Source organism: Scaptodrosophila lebanonensis, unplaced genomic scaffold, assembly GCF_003285725.1.
Source record: "Scaptodrosophila lebanonensis strain 11010-0011.00,11010-0021.00 unplaced genomic scaffold, SlebRS2 tig00000096-arrow-pilon, whole genome shotgun sequence".
NCBI lineage: Eukaryota > Metazoa > Arthropoda > Insecta > Diptera > Drosophilidae > Scaptodrosophila > Scaptodrosophila lebanonensis.
In genome coordinates this window covers 2300174-2321534 of record NW_022060567.1, presented here as the reverse complement: position 1 = coordinate 2321534, position 21361 = coordinate 2300174, and the positions used below count along the sequence as shown (strand labels likewise).

The following is a 21361-nucleotide window of genomic DNA, read 5'->3' as shown; positions in this document are numbered from 1 at the left end:
TATTTGTGCATCGATCGTTTCAATGACAGCTATATGATATGAGAGTACCAGCTTGTCTTAAGATGGATAAGCGAAAAAGTCATCCTAGTAAGAATGATTTTTACACCGATTGGTCCTATGGCAGCTATATAAAATAATTAGACTAAATAAAGTTTGTTATAAGCTTGCTCGGCGAATAGATGAGACAAGTCCACTTACCAAGTTTGTGTGCCCTACTCCTTATCATTAAAAAGTTATCATTCTTCATACAGACGGACATACTCGTATGCATATCGATTCCTTTTTTCTGGATGATCATAAATGTAAATATGGCACGCTTTCTTCGAGTAGGGTATATCATATATATCATATGAATATGACTTCTGTGATAATAAGAAGAAAGTCGCTACAGTTGGCCTTTTATGTTCATTTAGAGTTTAAAGATTTGTAATATATTTATTAATTTAATAATAAATATCTTTCTCACTGCTCGACTTCGTCAACCTTCTGCTTCTCTTCTATTTGCCATTGGAAATATTGAATTCAGTTTGTATAATCAAAGTTGCTTGCTTTATTTATAGCTTAAGGTGGCGACCAAAATGTCATGTAAATTTTAAGTTCACTCTGCATTATAAAATATTGATGATAACACACACAGACGGAAAAAACGTCAATATTAATCTTTTATTTTGAGTTTTGGCCACGACAAGTCACAGCTAAAGGTGTCAAATGATCCATTCGATAAATAATATTAAACTTTTAATTTAAGCGCTCATTTGCATATCAACAAGCAACACGTGGACATAGTTTATGCAAATTGTATTAAATTTCTTTGAAATAGTTTCCCACATGAGGCCAAGCAAGACAACAAAGCTTCGACCGAAAGTATAATACTCTTTATTCAAACTATTGCTCAAAGCAGATGTTCAATTGTTTACCCAAAAAAAAAAAAAATTTTTAATAATTTCCAAAAATTGCTGAATGATTTAATTTGAATGAACTTTCAAGTTTTCACTCCTCAGTTAAAATTATTCTGTTTTTTAAATAATAAAAGCACTATGTGCGTCTTCGTTCAACACTTTTGATAACAGAAATAATTGATAAAGAATTGCGATTGTAAATTATCGAAAGTTACGTGAAAAAACTATATGCTTTTTTTTACGTTTTAGATTCCTTTGCTGAATTATTGATTATTGATAATTTCTCGTCTTAAAACTTAATCAGAGGTTGGGCATTATCTAAAACAAAACTAATATGAGTGGCGATCAATCAAGGCAGACAAATCAGCCGTACATACATACATATGTTCGTTACCGAAAAGGTTGCCGATCCAGCTTTCAAGAGAATTTTCACTTCAAAAATCTATTTTTTTTATCAAAGTTTTGTTAAACTTTTTAGTTTATTTATTGATATAAATATATTCATATATAGTATAGAGTTTGAGTCATCCATTCAATTTAATGTATTAAATAACTGCACTTTCAATAGCAAGCAACACAATAGCACTTGTGTCTTTTTTCCTAGCCAATTCTATATTTAGTTCATTCCTAGTTGGAATATCAAACAACAAATATTTTCAAGTCTGCCCAAAAATATCAAAATCTGGTCGTTTCATAGACCACTAGCTTTTGGACATTTGGGGACCAGCACAACAGTTGCTGCAAGCCTCTAGGGAAAATTATTTAGAGATAATCCTCGATTTGAATCCACAAACGGCCTCTGTACAGTATAGTCGTCTTTCTCAGATCTGTAAAATCCAAACAAATCTTTATCACATACTTGTACATAAAAGCTGTACATTTATCAAAATTTTGATTGAAATGCATTTGCAATATTGACAGTCGGTTCAATTTCCTTTCTTGAATGTTTCGTGAGAAATGGTAAATGCCCTCCATGTGTTGTAGAGTATTTAAGTTGACAACAAATTTATAAAAACATCATGGTTATAGTGTGTATGTTCTGTGTGTCAGTTTAGTAAAGACGCAAACCCACATACTTATGCACATATTGCATGGATGTATGCACACATATGTATGTATGTATGCATATATATGTACGTTGTACGTATCGCATTTGTTCGTGTGTGCATTTAGAGATCGAGTACACTGTGCATGTATTTATGCACGTATGCATGTGCGTGACCAAATATAAAGCGTCATGTGTATACTTTTATCTTGTACGTGTATTTGTATGCGTCGCAAAAAGAAAGAAGGAAAGAAGAAAAGATAGAAAGAAAGAAAAGAAACGCACTAACTTTTTGACTGCCACATAAAATTTCCATAGGCAAGCAGGCTGACAGGCAGACGGCAGACAGACAGATTACCCCAATGTTGGTCCCAAAGCATTCACATTAACACACTTCGTCCAAGTGGGTGTCAGTTGCTCTACTCGCCTTGCTCGTCGCTATTTTCGACTGTGACGTTCAGATAAAACAAGCATAGGCGTATACTACTTATGTATATACATACATATGTATAAAATAATTATACAAAAGCACCGAGTACGTTTCATCATATTATTGCATAAAAGGTATAAATGAGCTAAGAAGTTGTCTTTGTCTGCGCCGAATCTCTATACCCTTCACTGTGACTTAAACAAAACTATTTCTCTATGGTTGGCTTATAGTTGTATACATACATATTTATACTGCATACACATGCTATGCTCTAACTACTTATCTCTTTTTTTTAAATTGTTTTTGCTTTTTTATTTAGTTTCAATATCTTTATAAATCTTTCCTTTGTCAGCTATATACAGAGTATACATGCCATATACTCGTATATATGATATCCGCCCGTTTCAAAAAGAAGCCTTGGTTATATAATACCCATAGCATGTTCTTTTTATTGGTTTTACAAACTAACAAACCAAAAGAATGTACCCTTAACTTTTCAATGAAGGGTATAATAATATGAAACAAAACAATAACAATAACAATGGCAACAGCAACTACCATAGCAAAAGCGCCCACATTTTTTCCTCCAAGAGAGTAAAATACTAAGAGAGAGACGGAGAGAGAGAGAGAGATGAGTGAGTGTAACTGCGCACCTAAGCTTTTCTCTGAGTAGCGCAGCGTGCGCGCATTGCTTAGTGGACGACTAAAGTGCAATTCGTGCTCTTCTCTTCTCTTCTCTTCTTGTTGCCGTTGTTGTTATTGTTTTTGTTGCTGCAGTCATCTGCAGCATTTATTTTTGTTGCTACTATTTCTGTTGTTATTGTTGTTGTGTTAAGTGCTGCTTCCTTCCATTTCAATAATATTTATTTGCCTATGCATTTGGTAAGCTTTGCGGCGCTGCCGCGTCAGCCGCTGCCAGTCAAAGGCCGTCGCTAGCGTTGACGTCGCCGCCGCCGTCGTCATCATCGTCGTTGGCGTTGCCGTTGCCGTCGTAGACCAAAACGCAACGCCTTGTGATCAGTCGAAATTCGTACGTTGACCGAAATTGTTGCTCCGTTAATAGAGTAAAGAATTTTTTTCCTGTGTAAATGTAAACGCATGAATTATAAATTGCATTAATTATAAACTTCAAATCTGAAATATTTGTTGTCGTGCCCACACGAAATTATAAGTATATATGCATGTTTATGTATTATAAATACAAAAAATATATATACATACATACATAGAAGTATATACAAAAAAAAAATAAATACAAACAAATTCATATTAAGTAGGCGCACACACTAAGCGACTCGCCCAAGAGCCAAAAGCGAAAGAGAAACGCAAAATACTTGAAATAAAAGTACACATAGTCACAGCAGCGGCAACAACAACAATAATAACAACAACAACAACAACAAAGACTACGCAAAAACCAACAACTGCGCAGCGCGTCGTTCGTTGCCGATACGCCGCGCGCATTAAAAAATTTTCCAGCAGCGAAAACGCCACGCACTACCAGATCATTCCACAACAGCAACAACAACAACAGTAACAACAGCAGCATCGCTGACGACGCCGATTTTCGTGACGTGCTTTAAATCATCAGCAACAGCAGAAACAGCAGGAACAGCAACAACAACATCGAAAAGAAGCTCAACAGCAGGAGAGAGGCAACTAGACGGGGACGTTTGCTGATAAGATTTCGCACGAGTGAGCGCTCTGAGCGCAATTTTTATCAGCAACGCGCCGCTGCGTCTTCGTCGTCAGCAGCGTTAGCAGCAGCAGCAGCATTGGCATTGCCCTACAACTGTTTTGGCGCGCAGGTCGTCGTCATCATCGTCACTATTGTGATCGTAATTTCTGTGAGCAACTAGCAGCAGACGATATCGTGAAAATGCCAATGAACAACGGCCAAAAACAACAACTACTACATCAACATTCCGCCAGCAATTCCAAAGGTTCGCGCGATCGCAAGCAAACCATTGGCGAAACGGATATGGATCAATCGGTGCTCAATGGCGTTAATGTCGATAGCAGCAATGTCACCTATTTGGGTCACAAGCGTGAGCTGGGACACAGGTGAGAGATGCAAATGTATCTTTAACTTACTAGTACTATATAGTCGTAAAGTCGAACAGAAATAAGACAACGGGCGATAGACGATGGCTAATCCAATTAAGTACCTAGTATTCTGAATACGTTTTGTAGACCAATATTTTGCATGATATTCATTAGTATTTAATATTAGGGGTATTCCAATTCTAATAAACTATTCCATTATAGCAAGTTGCTACACAAAATAGTTAATAGAATAACAAAATGCTGCACGTTAAAACTGAATGGACTTATGAAGTAGGAATGATTAATTCTACTGAAATATTTTCTTGCTTTAAAAACGTCTCTCTATTGCAAAAATCAGAGCACTCACAGCATTGTTAACAGTTCCACAGTGTTGAACAGGACTCGGCTGAGATCATGTTGTTCCATTTTATTTAGAAAACCAATCGGAAAACCAATAACTTAAAAACTTGGACTTTCTCTGGCAGTATAGGTGAACTATCTTTGGTGCTGCCATCATATGTATATAATTATTGTATATAATATGTAACAAGCTTTTGAACATTTGCACTTTTTTTAATTTCCTTTAATTTTGAAGTCCGATATTTTCGAGCTTCTTCACCAATATACTTATAGTGTATGTTTAATTGCCATCTTGTTGGAAGTGATAGCAAATGCCCACAATATCATTTTTATCTTAAAGGCTCCTCCTGAGCCTACCCTACAGGGTATAGGGTACCCTGTACGTACGAGCTCGCTAGAACAATTGATAAAGTAAATTATTAAAGCAATTCCACAAAATTCCACAAATTTCAAATGAAATTTTATGAAATGCCATACAAAAAATCTCGATTGCCTCGTACTTTAGGAAAGCAGAGTAAAAGAAAAGTATCCCTTAATAAAGTGCTGCATACTTTTGTGCGTCTGTTTACATATGTTTTAGCGCGTTGTGTGGGTGTTTATGTGTGTGTATGCCAGCTGAATAATATTTAGGTATCAAGCAAAGCTCATTATCGTGCCCTTGACCGTGACAAACACAGTCACACACATCGATGACTTAATTAAAACGGAAACGCCTGACCATTCGTGCAGACAGAGGGTTCACGTCGAACCAAGTGCCACATTCATAATAGACCCTAGACGGGCCGAACACGATTTTGTCAATTAATGCAAATTTTAACTGTCAACAACACTACATTTGCATTTATGAGTGGCTCGCCCACACCCTCGCTGCCACACTGCCTCGCCGTCTTCCGCATTGCCTGGCAACCGTCTCCTGTTCTAATCAAAGCTGATTAGCGACTATGTCCCTGTCATAATTCACACAAATTGGCAGTTTAGTGCGACATTTATGTTATTGGCGTTAACGCGCCCATCGCTGCTCATATTTTCACTCGCATCTGTGTGAGGGTACAGTGATCTCTCCACACGACCTCATCAAAGTGTTTCATTGAAATCAGCAAAGCCCTGCTATATCCTATGCATAGGTTTCGATTCTGAAAACAAATTACAAATCGCTATGCAAATAAAAGTTCCCCGGAATCTTTAAAAACTATGATTTTCTTAATAACAGACAATATTTTCATTAATATTCTATGCTTTATTATAGATCTCATACTTCCTACGGGCAGGTTTGAATTTTGGCAGAAGATTATAATTCGCTATATTGATATAATTCCATTATTAAATAAATTCTTATTATTACAATTGGAGAGAGAGAGATTAGTGTAAAAAGAATATTTCTAAAGCAAGCGAAGGTAAAATAAACTCGTGTTCCAAGGTTGGTTAATGAGCGCTCAGACAAATGGAGGGACATGTCTACATCGATTCGTCTCGTCCTGCTGATTAATAATATATACACGTATACTATACTTAAACCTTTTCACCCTTGGGGGTAGAGGGTATAAAAATTCTACGACTGGCACAGCATTACCTAGCTAGCTTTCTCTCAACGAGAATTTCAGTTTGTTAATTCTGCCCTTAAAAAACATGACATGGCATCAATGTACGTCCGTCTGTCTGTTCGTCCGTCCAAAGAAGCCTCCTCCCACATTAATCAATTTTGGTATGTGGACTCTGCTAGTCCCTATACAGCACGAGTTCACCTTAATTTTCTTTTATAACACAATGGACAGACAATGGACAGAGAGATTCTTTGACTGTAACATTGTTGAACAAATTAAATCGATCAACAATATTTCATTAATAGTATAGATTAAAACTTCAGTTTAAGGCAGTCAGTAGATATTGATTTCAAATAGTTCGGTTCAAAAAGTGCGTTGACATTTTGAAATAGAATTCTCAGTCGACTGGGAAACAGTATGTTCCTTCGAGCTAAGACCGTACTTTTATGTGAACCTTGAAATATTAGCATTTAGCATAACGGCAACAGAAAGCAAGACTCCCCTTCCTTGCGGGTCTGATGGGGCAACTCTGACTGAACATCCTGAGCGCGCTCAGAGCAGAATTGCCCGCAACTGGCGCGCATTTAATTCACTGGCAGACGTGACCAAGATGCACACTTTGAGAATTAAACTAACGAGGTGCGGCAGGCAAGCGCAAATGTTGCACGCTTAGCAGGAATTTTGTGGTGCACCTGTACCGACTATGAACGAGTATACGAGTACGCAAGCATTCGAGTCCAAATCGCAGGCAATGCTTTACCTTTACTTCAGCATTCGTCGGAGCTGTCTCAAATCACGAAAATGTCCCTGCGTCCTTGCTGAGTTTTAACTTGACCTCGGCGCAGTTGTTGTCGCATGCCGCACACGTCCTAAAAGAACGTTCCCTTCCCTTTTTTCGCGCAGCCGCCATCTGCAATTTTCCAGTAGCTTTGCGGTTTTAAATGGCAAGCCCAAACGGATGCGGAAACGCACAGTCGCGCATACACGAGAAGCCGAAAAACTTTAATGCAATTTGCATTTCATTGGAATTTTGCATACAAACAAATTTTAATGACCATTTCTACCTATTTTTTGTTTGTTCTTGCTGTTGTTGTTGGTGGTGGTGGTGGTGGTGGTTTGTGGTTGTTGCAAGTTTTTGGTATGCAAACAATTTTAATTTATTTCTGTCGAAAATTATTATTTCATGTTTCAATTTTCTATCCTGTCCAGGCTACTGTTGTTGCTGGCGGTGCAAGGCACATGCCATTCCATGCAACTTGCATTGCTCACAGGCCGTTGGCCCAATTAAAAAGTTCTGGATTCTAGGGTCTGCAAGTTCGAGGCAAAAAAAAAAAAAAAGAAACTCAGATAAAGTATGTGAATGCCTACATGTGTGTGTGTGCCCTACTTTTTACGTCCAGCAACATGAACTTATAAGGAATGTAAAAACGAAAAATGGTTCATAATTATAAGAGAAACTGAACCGAAAAAACCTGTTGTTTATACGCCTACAGCTGAATGAAAGCAATTCAAGTTATTGCTATTTTCCAATCCAATAATCACGAATAATTGTTGCTATGGTTTCTTTTGATCATAGTTTTAAAACGAAATAGAGATGTTTGCACACAAGATACGAAGTCGTAAGTGGACACAATTATAATGTCCGCTTAACTTTAAAAATACAAATTTCTTGTATTGGAAATGTTGTGCTGCATGCTTCATAAGCCATTAGTCTCTCATTTTGATTAAAATATCATTAAGCCTTTGAAAACTTGGAGGGTAATGTGTAAGCACCCCTGAGATAAATAAATCAGACATTAAAACACTAGTTTTTGAAAACTTCAACCTCCTTTATGATACTTGTCTTATTAGTAAAGATTAATTGCTTAGAAAGAACAAAAATTAAAAATTAGAATATAATATAAATGGAAATGATAACAGTCAACTTCCTCTCATAAATAAATAACTCTTCCTAAAATAAATAACGCTCAACAGCATTATATTACATATTTTATAGAACCTGATTTGAGGAAGTGTTTTAGTTTTAGCGGAAAAAAAATATTTTACTTGAGAAATAATTAGTTTACAAATTAACATTAATGATTACCAAATGCCATAACCATACCGTAAATATTACGAGTATATACCAAACTGGATTTCCCATATATGTCAGTCCGCCCGTCCATTCGTCGGTATGAACAAAAGGACTTAGGATTAATAAGCGCTAGTATTACCAAACTGTTGCATAGTTCTTCTAGGTGCGAGTAAAAACTAGCTCGTGATTTCTATAGCTCTCGTAATTCCCATAGTTTTGCCTGTTTTATTACATTATGTTCGGTTAATTCCTAGATCACCTAGGAAACTAGGAAATTATTTATCTAATCGGATAAATATTTATGTAAACATAATTTGTAATCAATTTTAATTTAAAAATTGTAATTCAACAAATTGCTGGCCACTCCTGAAACTATAAATCTATTAATTTTCAAACAAGAAGTCCCAGCGATCGATGATTTTCATAAAATATTGCAACTAAATTAAATTAAGATCTTTGCTGTTGGACCATTATTAAATATTATAATAGCTTTGGTTTTTAATATATTATGTCTTCAATGCTCATGTCGGCTTACAAAAGAGGATGGCTATATCGATTCATACATCATAAGTTGATCATAAATGTATCTATAACAGGGAAGCTTCCAATTCCTCTTAAGCCGTCGATTAAAAGTGAAGTTCTCTAAAGCCTAGAGCAGAGATATACACAGGATTTACCAATTCTTACAAAAAAAAAGGTTAGCCTACAAATATTAACTTTATGAAATAATATTTATTGTAAGACCAATACATTGTCTAGAAGTACATTCTGTGCTAGCGATGTAATAAATTCTTTTTGTACAAGTACAAACGAAAAAGACAGAGACAAAGCAGTTAGTGCAGCAGAATGCAGCTGATTATTCCTTCTGCGGCTTATCCTGACTTTTCAGTTTTGACAAGTGCAGGATTGCAGTGCGATTTCTGTAAATTTGCTAGACAGCTGGACAGAATAGGCTCGTTCTATTGATTATCAGGCCAAGCACATTGAAGCAAAAGTGCCAACTCAACATTGAATTGCGATTAATTGAATTTTCGGAAAGCACGACTTTTTGAGAACCCAATCAAGATCTTTGCGGCTGTCTGTCTTCTGTACTCAAACAATTAACACACGCTCAAGAGCCACTAGCACTCGTATGTTTGTGCTTGCTATTATTATTCTAACTAATTCGATATATGAAATAACCAAGTCGGACTTTCGTCTAGCCTCCAGCATACGGAATTTCAGAACAAAAGCTTTATTTTCAAGTGAATTGAATGGAGAATACTATGCCTGCTTTATTTCCGAAATGCAAATATTCGTCTTTTCCACACATTTTCCACAAACTAAAGGTCTGTCTGTTGACTGTTCCACTCACGGAAAACAAGAGGAGCAGTTTGTTCAAGCTAGGGGAACAGTTGCTTCCTTATTCCAACCGACATTTGTGTCTCCTTCTGTATGTGCGTGCGTTTGTTTAATTGTTGTCATATGAAGGACATGGCTGCCAGCTCCTCCACGCTTCCTCCCCTTCAACCAGCCAGTACCGTTTGGAATCGTTCAAAAGTTGTCTGGACAGCGGCAGGACAACGCTGCAGGTGCAGGAATACCAAATTTTGCGAACGAACACGTAGAGCAGATACCCGTCACCAGACAATGGCAATTGTAGACTTGGTCGTTTGCTTTTCGTGCCTTTTCCCATTTTTGCCTGAAGCCTGAAGCCGGTGAGGGAGGCTGTCCTGCTCCTGAAAATGTCATTTGCATTTTAATGGCATGCGAAATATGAAATTAAATAAAAGCCAACATATGTACATACATACTATATATGCGCAATGTATGCTGATTTGAGGACGCGCTGACAAACCTTTGCACCTTCGCCAATAAAATGTGGCTGGTAATTGCGTCTAATGCAACATTTTCCCATAAATTGATTTGCACTTGTGCATGGGAACGGGTAAGGACATGTACGAGTATGTGCAAACATATTTACAATAATAATTTATTTGCGCAGCGCTTGCCAAATTCATGTCAGTTTTCAAAGATCCCATTATAACTTGGTATGCATACATACGAGTATATAAATAGTTATGTACATACGAGCATATGTATACTTGTATAGTATATATATCGCACATTAATATTTGTTCAACAAGTGCACAAAAACAAAAACAAACCAGTTTCGAAACATGTTCATATGTATTGCGTGAGGCCTCGTTAATAACATTCGATAAGCCGTTCATTTTAATTTGTGCAAAATTAATCAGGTTGGCATTATTAATGAGCAGGTGAGGCTGCCTATTTATCATATTTATTTTGCCTATACTCGGACATACATACATACATACGAGCTTATTCTTTTATTATCGATCCATCAATGGTAAAGGGAGGGGGAAACAAGTTGCTCGGGCATTAAAAATAAGTTATAATTCTAATTCTAAGTAGGAATTGTGAAGCTCCTGACATATAGATAAGTTCTCAACTAGAAAATGAGAATCCCAAATGCAATGGAAGGGGGTCGGAATGATCTTCTCCACACATTTTCCCTTCATTAAAACAAAAATCGTTGATATTTTGTACATGATTGTAAGTTTTTATAAATAAAAGTATTTAACAAAATTGTTAGACACACTTTTTTAAAAATTAAAACGAATAACAAATTTTTATTGTTGCTTGATTAAAAATCTGTCCTAAAAGGACAATTATTATATCAGATGATGAGTAATGGCACCTTATATACAAAATAATTAAACGAGGAGCTTAGAAATAAGGTTGTTGATGTGAATTAAGAAAATAGTAAAGTTAAATATTTTCCGCAAACAAAAAAATTAGTTTCCGTTCTTATTATACCTAAACGTTAAATTTCTTGATATGTCCTCCATTACTATTATTTATTCTCTTATTTGTGTAGTCTAGCAATCAATTAACCATGCTTTGAGGGAATGCAACAGTAGCTGCATATACACCTCGCTTGAAGGGATTCCCCAAAGTTTCTCTATGGGACTTTGCAGACCACATCTGGCTGAGGTGACTTGGCTTTTATTTGCTTAGGAGAGAATAAGATTTATTGACATTGTAATGGACACCATCCAACGCTAACTAAGTCAAGGAAATGCGCAAAAGTATTAAACAAAACACGCTTAGTCGGCGGAGAACACCTGCTAAGATGATATTGAATTCCAGCTTTAAATTACACAAAAAATATCATCTTTGTAACAACAAGTCTGTATAGCCATCAATAAATTACGCAACTATGTATATTTTTTGACTTCGATTCCGAATCTATACTCTTTAATTAGATCCTAAATTAAATGCTAGAAGTGGCTCCGCCTAAGCTACCTACTACAAGTAAAGAGAGATCTTTTCAAAAGAATTTAGAAAAAAAACAAGAAAGGAATGCTGGAGTCGAGCGGGCTCAATTCTTAAATACACTCTACCCATTCCCAGAAAAAGTTCAACAATTATTTTAAAAAATTTAATCTATTAAAAAAATTCATTTAATTAAATAATTAAAATTCACTTTTTACATACATAAATGCTGACATATGTTTCTGAACAGTTTCAACTAACTGGAGGTATTTTTCTGAGTACAAATTGCAAAAATTACGCGAGTTATGGAAAAAACGCGAATTGCGGGGGAGTGGGGGTGTATCAGAAAAAATTAACAAACTTGATCTGCCTAAGGCTTGGAGGAACCTGGATACCAAGTTTGGTAATTCTAGCTTTTGTATCTTCTGAGATCCTTGCGTTCATACAGACGGACAGATGGACATGGCTACATATATCGTTTTGTCGTCCTGCTCAAGAAAAACAATTTTTTTTGGGGGGTGGGGTGATAGGTCTGTGTGTCACAAAGATTCGCACCAAATTAGTATACCCTTTTACCGTTTGGGTACAGAGTATAAAACGATACTGATTTCAATTTGCAGTCATCAGTAGAGGTTTACAGAACTCATAATAAAACCATATTGTCGATGGATTCGTGTACAGACTTCGCAGAAGCAGATATTGAATGAACGCCTACTGCCTCGATCTTTTCTCTAGATACGAAAATCGATTCTGGGGGAGTTTTTAAATATCGAATAGGTCATTGCCCGATTCGCTTCTTATTATTTCTTCAGAGACTTGCCAAAGGCTTGGCTTTTTATATGGGTGAAGGACTGTCTTTGCTCGATTCGCTTCTTGTTATTTTTTCAGAGACTTGTTATGGCTTGGCTTTTAATGTAGATGAAGAACCGTCTGTCAATCTGGTATTTGGGTATCTGGCTCTCCAGTTACGAAATCTATTTCAAATATCGAATACTTCATTGCTCGATTCGCTTCTTATTATTTCTTCAGAGACATGCCAAAGGCTTGGCTGTTAATATAGTTAGAGGACTGTCTATTAATCTGGTATCTTGGGTTGCCAGGCAGTATAAAAGGAAGCGCGGTTGTCTTCTTTCCACGCCATGTCATGAGCTTCTGCGTAATTAGAGAGCATTTCACTCTGCACGTTACTGCTGTTTCTTTTTAAGCATTATATAGTACTAGTACTAAGTACATAGTTAGTAGTTTGTCGAACAAAACGCGCGACTGTGTTTCCGCTAAAAATCATTTTAAAGCTAAGTATAATTTCATTTGAATGTCGCTCATTTAGGGCATACCATTTTGTTAAGCTTAGCATTTCCGATGAAAATTAGCTACATCAAGCACTCGCTCGCACTCATTATTGTGCCACACATGCTCGTATGTGTGTGTGGCTGTGTGTGTGTAATATACGTACATATGTGTGCGAGTGCAAATGAATGTGTGGGTGTATGGCTTACGGATGCTCTTTGACTTGCCATACGCAAAAATTTATGCTACATATCAAAGCAGCCGCCCATTCACGGTACTATTCAATTGTTATTGCTGTTGTTGTTGTTGTTGTTATTGTTTTTGTCGTTGCTGTTGTCAGGCCAACACAAAATGCTCAACTCAAGCAAAAGCCAATTAGATTAACTCACAGCAGCAGGAACAGCAGCAGGGACAACAACAACAATGGCAACAATGCGTTTCAATTTAATTTGCTTGTTTATTTTTTATTCTTCTCTTTTTTTATCAATGAAAATCATGTCGTCGGCACTTGTTGGCCTTTGTCCAATACTCAGCGCAGAGCCCCAGCAATTCTATATGCCTTTTGCCCTTGACTGTGGGCACATCAGTTTATTGGGGTTATCAAGTATGTACATATGTATGTACGAGTATGTGTGTGTGTGCAGGTGTTAGGGGAACATAGAAAGGGGCCCATTTTAATTGCAACTTGTGTGCCCTCATCTGCCCTCTGCCCTCTGTTGTTGTGGCTGCTGCCGTTTGCTAATTAACCCCGCCATTCAGCGGGCTAAGCCGCTCTCAATCAATTGAAACACATTCATCTAGACATAGTCCCCACCCCTCCCCTCCCCAGCAACTATGCCGTCCATCAAACTATCACGCAACGCACAGTGTGTACAAGTATTTGTCTCAAAACCAAACCAAAATTTCTCAAGTGGTATAGAAAATGAGGAAAATTTTTAAACGCACTTTCTGTTTCTAAAAATCGTCATTTTTAGTCTATATATATGTATATATATTTTCGACTTTTCCATAGTGTCATTTCGGCGATTTATTAATAACTATTCGAAATCTATGCTTGCACAAATAATACTTATAATACTAGTTCAAGCCCGAAGTCTAAAATATTTATTTAGGAATACAAAATCTATTAATTCACTTCACTCCAATATTTCCAGAGCAATATTAATTTGTTGGTACTTTCTCGTTATGATAAACATAGCTCTATTACAGTATAATTATTTGGAATATAATTTCTTTAAAAATGACTGCTTTAAACTTTTCAAATACAACAATTTTATTACGAAGACCTACTAAAGAAAAAAAACAATGTCTTATACAAAAATTAAACTGCTTAAATCATCATTTCGATCAAAACAAAAAAAACTCGCTCATCTCACAGATACCAGAAAAACTTTTAAAAATGAAAATATGGAAAAATATTGTGCACCCGATTATGAATTATGAAAATATTTAGTAACAATTTGTAGTTACACATACAAATTAAAAGCCTCTCAAGAAAGCATTAGACAGCTCTCGAGCTAAACCAATTTTAGGCATATTATCGAAATGGGAAACAATAGACAACAGAGGCTTTCACTATAAACTCAACACGGTATAAATCTAATATCTATTATAATATAAGCATTTCATTATTTCATTATTTCTTCAAAAAATTACCATTTCAAACTTTCCAAATAAACCAATTTTAATACCGATTATAGTTGATGCACTTCTAAAAAAATATATTGTCCTATAAAATTAATAAACCAGATACCAGTAAAAAAATTATGGGAACATTCTAGAAATATGAAAACACTGAGGTACACATAACTACAAATTAAAAGCTCTTCAAGAAATCTTTAGACAACTCTTGAACTTAATAAATTATAGGGATCTTATCGAAATGGGAAACTAGAGACAAGAGAGGCTTTCATTATAAACCCAACACGGTATAAATCTAATATTTACTATAATTGTAAAACGATTTAAAATACCATGAATTCTTCAAAAACTTGCTGCTTTAAGCTTTCCAAATGAAACAATTTTAATATCGAGTATAGTCAATGCCCAGACCTACTAGAAAACACACAAAAACTGTGCCATCAAAAAATTAAACTCATTAAAAACTAAAATAAAAATATTATCAAATAAAATTCCCAAAAAATCTCACTATCTGTGAGTAAAACTTGTAAAACTGAAAATATGGGAAAATATTGAGCACCCGATTATGAAATATGAAAACATTTATTAACAATTTTAGTTAAATATATAAATTAAAAGGCGCTCAAAAAAGCATTAGACAACTCTGGAGCTTAAAAAATTACGGAGATATTATCGAAATGGGAATCAAGAGGCAACAGAGGCTTACATTATGAAATCAACACGGTATAGTATGAGTCTGATTGGCACGTCAAGTCCGATTATTGCACTGTACTTGAAAATAGAAAGTTTTAAGTTTTATGTGTTTTTTTTTTTTTTTTATTCGCACATGAATGTTGTTTCCGTGCATGATTTTCGCGCCCAAATTAGTCGCACGCACAGCCACGGGAACGTCGACGTCTACGGCGCACGGCCCACGCAACCGTACCGGTGCGCCGATACGTATACCTCTAGAATTGGGCGGGCGGTCTGTCGGTCTGTCGGCGGTCCGTCTAAACATGTTTCAGAGCAGCGCTTGGGTGCGACGGACGAATGTTTTGACTGCCAGTTGACGTTCGGTCGAAGTGCGGATTAGACGGTGTCGGGAAGTGTAAAGAGCAGCCAAAGGGCTCAACTATTGCCTGTGAATGTGAATGTGTGTGTGTGTCTATGTTTGTATGTGTGTGTATGTGTTCAAAATGCCTTTTCATTCGTCCATTTTTTTTTTTTTTTTTTTGTTGCTTTTAACGGCGCCGCGTTGCCTTGAGTGTTTAATTGCATTTTGTAGTGAAATTTTTTGTACAGCTCTCCTATTTTAATTTTCTTGTTTTTTGAATGTTACGCCCTGTGGTCTCGCCAGTTGAATTTTTGCTTTGTGAAGATCTCCTTTGTATTAATTACAATGTGCCATGTAGCCTGTCGAGAGCTTTTGGGCATTAAATAACCACACACTCGTTAAACAGCTAGAACGAAGGCTAGGGTCCTTCGGCACACATAGCCCAATTAAAGACCCTTCAGTTGGCAACAAAAAAAAAAGCGTCTCTACTCTGGCTTTCCATGATTATTTTGAAGTACGCACTTCAACAAAAATGCTGCCCATACAACAAACACAAAAAACATTTTGAAACAAGCGAAACGAGCCAATTATTGGCGAGCTTAAAGAAACCGCCGCAAATATACTCGATTGCTTGTTTTATCGATACTACTTGCGTGAGTGCAATTATATGCAATTAAGTACGTGTTATCGAATTAATTTTCAACACCTTGCCCATCACGATTACTACACATGCAAATAAGAAAGTTACTTCATCATTTCGGAACTCAAGTTTTGGCAGCAATTTCGTTGACTTGCGTGCTGGCTGCCATAAAAGTTACCAAACGACATTTTAAATTCAATTCACTTCAAAAATTCAAGAACCATTTCGTGTTTGTTTACCACAAATGCTTATCTTATTATCTTTGAAACGAAAATAAAATAGCGGCTGCAATATTTGAACCGCCTCAGAGTGGGGGGGGGGGGGGGAGGGGTCATCAGGTGTACTTTGTATTTGCTTTTCAAAATGTAAAGCTGTCAAGAGAGTCCCCAATGAGTCCTCAATGAATTGCAACATAAACATAAAGTTCTTGTTCCACTCTAAAAACTTCAGATTTGCTTCCTTCGAAAACTTTGACTTCATTCTGGTTAAGGAATATTCGAATCAAACGTTCTGGAGGAGAAATTCATTCGCTTTTGAAAATAAAATTTCTTTATTAAGGCATAAATGCTTGAAATTTTTGGATTTTCATACCGTGTACCCTAGAAGAAGACTTGGCTGGCTTACTGGTATCGATACTTATAAGTAAATAATCGATACTGACATATCCACCTGTCCTTTTGTAAGAACATTCTTCTTCTCCCGATTGTCCGTCTTGCTCGAGTGTAAGATTCTCTCCTGCTTTACAGGCTACTATACAAGAGTTGAGTAGACCTGTCTCTCTACTCTCTCAGAGTCTACTCCTTGTGTATTCTATTAACAATTATTAATTATTTTAATGAATTTAAAATATATAACCAATTTACAAAAAATTTAATAGCGTTTTTGTTTAAAAAAAAAAAACACATCGAAACCAAATACAGTATTAAAAAGATGATATAACCAAAAGTCTGCCTTCTATGTCATCTTAAAACGAAGAAGTAGCTCCGCTTACAGATTTGAGAATTTTATTTTAAAGTCATCTATGCAAGAGTTGAGTAGACCTGAATGTAACAAACTATTCCTTGTGTATTCTATTAACAATTATTAATTTTTTTAATGCTCCAAAAAGACTGGAGCTGGCAGCTAAAATATATACAATCTGGAAAGAATACTTATGAAATTTAAAAACAAAAATTTAAAAACTCTTACATTGAATAGCAGTTTTGTTTTCTAAGATATCGACAGCAAATAGAGTATTGTAAAAATGATGTACCTAAAAGTCATCTTACTTGTATAACGGAGAAGTTCTAATTTTTAACCTTTTTGTAAATTATGTCATATAATTTGCAGAATAGTGATTTTATTTTCAATTGCATTTTTTTGAATAATTATTACTTGATATTGAGAAGCCAAATATTTTGTATTTAAAGCATCCAGTATTTGTACCAAAGAAAGTTTAAACAAAAGTGTTGACAGCTGCCATAATCAACGAAACTTCCCTTTTAATGCCGGAAAACAATACTGTTCCCATTATTAAATTAATAACTCATTTGTATATATCCACTCAATCATTACCAATATCGCTTAATCAGCTCAACCGTAGGCGTTGAATTTCAATTCACGGGCATGGAATTCAATTTAAACTAATTGATTTATTTACACATTTTCTTATGGAAAAATGATGTTCATGTTATTGAACGCTTATTTATGTGCGACAAAAAAAAAACAGCAGCAATAACAACATAAAGTTACATTTTTAAACGAAACGCTGATTATGCACTTAATTGTTGCATGGAAAAAGCTCTGTAGAGAGCAGGCACGGAGGAAAAATGCCAACCAAAAAAAGGATGAGGAAAATTTAAAAAATGGTGTGCCAGTAAAAAATTGTTGGCCATTTATTAAGCAGATATAAAAAGTTAGTTTCTGTGCGTGGAGATAAATGTAGTGCGTTATTAAATTTCGCCCCAAAGCTGCCTCATACTAGCTTTAGACCACAAAGTCACCTTAATCCTGTTGTTTAGCCCACAAGTTGTGCATACTTGGGCCCGGTCTGTTAGACTTTGCGGTTTTTCCCTATTAACTCAATTATGGGCCAACTGCTTCGAGTCCTTCGTTCGTTCGTGCCTGCCTGCCCAACGGCTTGCGGTTGACCAGTAGACCACACTGGCATGTGCTTGTTCATAAATGCAACCAACTATCTGTTGTCAGCCCTTCTGGCAATTTCAATTTTAATTAGACCGCAAAAACTATCGGCTCTCTGCCTGTGCAACGGCTTCAAGAGCTGCCAGCAGATACATTCACAAGCGACTCTTATCAGCGACAGACAGACTGTAAGGTCATATATTATAATACATACTCGTACTAGTTGGCGATTAGCACATGCCCTGGTGCCAACAACTGAATCAACAGCAGCACCAGCAGGTAGAGTTGCAACGAAATCAGCTTACAATTTCTAGATAAGGCTGATAATAATTATAGTATTGTGTGTGTGTGTGTGTGTGTGTGTGTAGCAAATGACCCCCCCCCCCCAGCCCAACACATACTCACATATATACTTACGTATGGAAATGGACGCCCCGATCCATATACTTATTATTTTCCAATCCATATCCTCGACCTAAACATATTTATTTAATTCTGAAGGGGCTTTAGATAACTATTTAAAAAGTTAATAGTTAAGGTCTCACCCGCCTTTACTGGGCTTAATATTTTTCCTTACAATTATAAATTTATTTACAATATGATATTTCTTTTGCGACACTCTGTAAAGTTCCTAAAGGAACTACCAAATAGCAAATTACTTTAGCGCGTGCCGAGAGCTACGGCATATAGTACAATAAATACTACGTCATGCGAACATACATATATATGTAGTATGGCAGGAAAATCGAAAAAATCCATTAATGGAGTAATTTTTAGGGGAAAAAAAAAACAAAATTCTTGAAAAAAATTAGAAAAATCTAAAAAAATGCTATTCGTTCAATCGCCAAGAAACTTCACAAAATATTGCCACAAAACTTGATGAACATCGGTTGAGCGGTTTTGGAGTCTATATAGAGCATACATACATGATGGCTTTTTTTCGCACAACTTGCCAAGCTTTGTCAAACAATTTCAACACTAAGGAGGTCGCTATTGGAATATCTCACTATATGGTTAAGTCATAATACTTTTGGCAATGCAGGAGATTGTATGCTAGATAAAGGGACCGCAAATAATGATTATTTTGTTTTTTTTTATATACATTTATATATATCCCTAAACAATGAGAAAACATTGATAAAAAATGAAAATTTTAAATGTATATAAAAGTATAAGTAAGAACATATTTTTTTTTAACGATGTGTTTTTAGCCCAAAACGGGACTTAAGAGGTTCGTCGTGGCTCATTGTATAAGGATATGTATAAATGTTATCCTTATTCCTCACGAAAAGTCAATATTACAGCTTAAGTTTTTCGTTTGATCAAAAAATAAAACTAAAAGAATAATCATTATATTGTGAGTTTTTTGCTTCAAAATCTAACAATTATTGGTTGAGTTGTAAAGTATAACGCAAAATTAATCGGTTAATAATAATACCCATAATGATTACAGTGCCCGGTATTTATAAAGAGCTTAAAGCATTTCAAATGATTGTTGTTGAACAGGTTAGGAATATGGCCGTGTCCACAGATATACTATATATACTCGTAGGTGGTCTTCACAAATTAAAGAATAGGGAAATAATTTCTATAATAAACCTTTTTTAAAATATTACATTTTTTTCTGCTTAGGTTCTATATGATTGTATTTCTACTGACGGATACATTTTTTATCCATTAAATTATTTGTGAAAAGAATATTTTGGGGGGCAGCATATTTAGCAAAAACTACTTGTAGTAAAATATTCATCATATTGATTGTGATATCAGCTAGGAGGCAGGCAACAAGGCAGACAAAGAGGCAAGCTGGGATTTAAATAATGCCAGATACGGTAATGACAGATAGGTAAGAGAACAAAAAATGATTGCAATAGATAGTAGTAGTATGTATAACATGCATAAGTAACTTTTTATATACGAGTAGTATTGCGAAAACTAAAAATAAAAATGAAATTAATAAACTTGTGCATGTCATGAAATGCTATGAATTTTGATTTCTGAATTATGGAACGCGCGTGCTGAGCTCCGGGGATGCGAAGGGGGAGAGAGTGGAAGGCAAAGGGGGTCCCCACCCGGGAATGGGTGAGATTGTGAAATGAGATTGTGTTTTTATGGCCATTATATGGCTCGAAATGCCAGCGCCAACTGCAACTTCAAGCGCATGTGTTTCACAGGACACTGCAAGACATGATGGCATGACATTGCATGGCCAAGTAATTGGCAACAGTTGCGTACATCATCATGAATCTAATCAGCAGAAGGAGCTGCAACAGCAGCAGCAGCAGCAGCAGTGCAGCATAAACAGCAACAAAAACTCTAGACGCCCTATTGCTGCGAATAACTGTGAGAAATGGGGAGAGGGCCAAGCTATTGGGATGGGCGCGTGACTCTAAATGCAGTCGCAAAGAATTTATACAGGACCAGGCTTGGCTACAAAAAAAAAGCAGAAGATGGGCGCTAAGACCTCTTCTTAGAATTGATCGATTCAAATTAAATTGAAAACAAAATAGTAAATAGCTATGTATTTATTTATTTCTTATGAAAAGTTTGGTTTATGTGGAAAAATGTGCACATTATTGACGAAAGCCTGTAGCGAGGGGAGGGAGGAAAAATAAACAAAAATAAAATAAACTCGTAATGCTTGAAGATTAGGAGAGTCTACATACCAAGTTTGGTCAATGTGGACTCAGCCGTTTCCACAAACCAGGCGTTCATACAGACAGACGGAGTGTTCATGCTTGTTAAAAATACATATACGTGATGCGGTGGAAGATTATTCCTTTTGCCTGTTACATTTCTTGTAGAAGCCTTCAGGTACAGGGTATGAAAATCATAAATATTAGTGTTAGAGCCGGTCATATAGATTGCCATTTGCCGGAGCTACAGCTGCAGGACATGTCTGCAAGGTCGGTTGCAATGAAATGTGTTGAAGAGATGCGCTCGTCCATATCTAAACACATAAACT

The 21361-nt window shown here is 36.1% G+C and overlaps 1 protein-coding gene across 3 annotated transcripts in view; it reads left to right on the top strand.

Moving 5' to 3' along the window:
• The window catches only part of LOC115627557 (cytosolic purine 5'-nucleotidase), a 52610-nt gene that overhangs the window by 12436 nt on the left and 18813 nt on the right, over positions 1–21361 (top strand). Inside the window, exon 1 of one of the 3 annotated variants that reach the window (XM_030523277.1) lies at positions 3600–4438. The exons of the other annotated variants lie outside the window; for them this stretch is intronic. Within the exon in view, the coding sequence (XP_030379137.1) occupies positions 4254–4438 (185 nt within the window). The 5' untranslated portion in view covers positions 3600–4253. Of the gene's footprint in view, positions 1–3599; positions 4439–21361 lie in introns of those variants that run through there. 3 annotated transcript variants of the gene reach the window in all.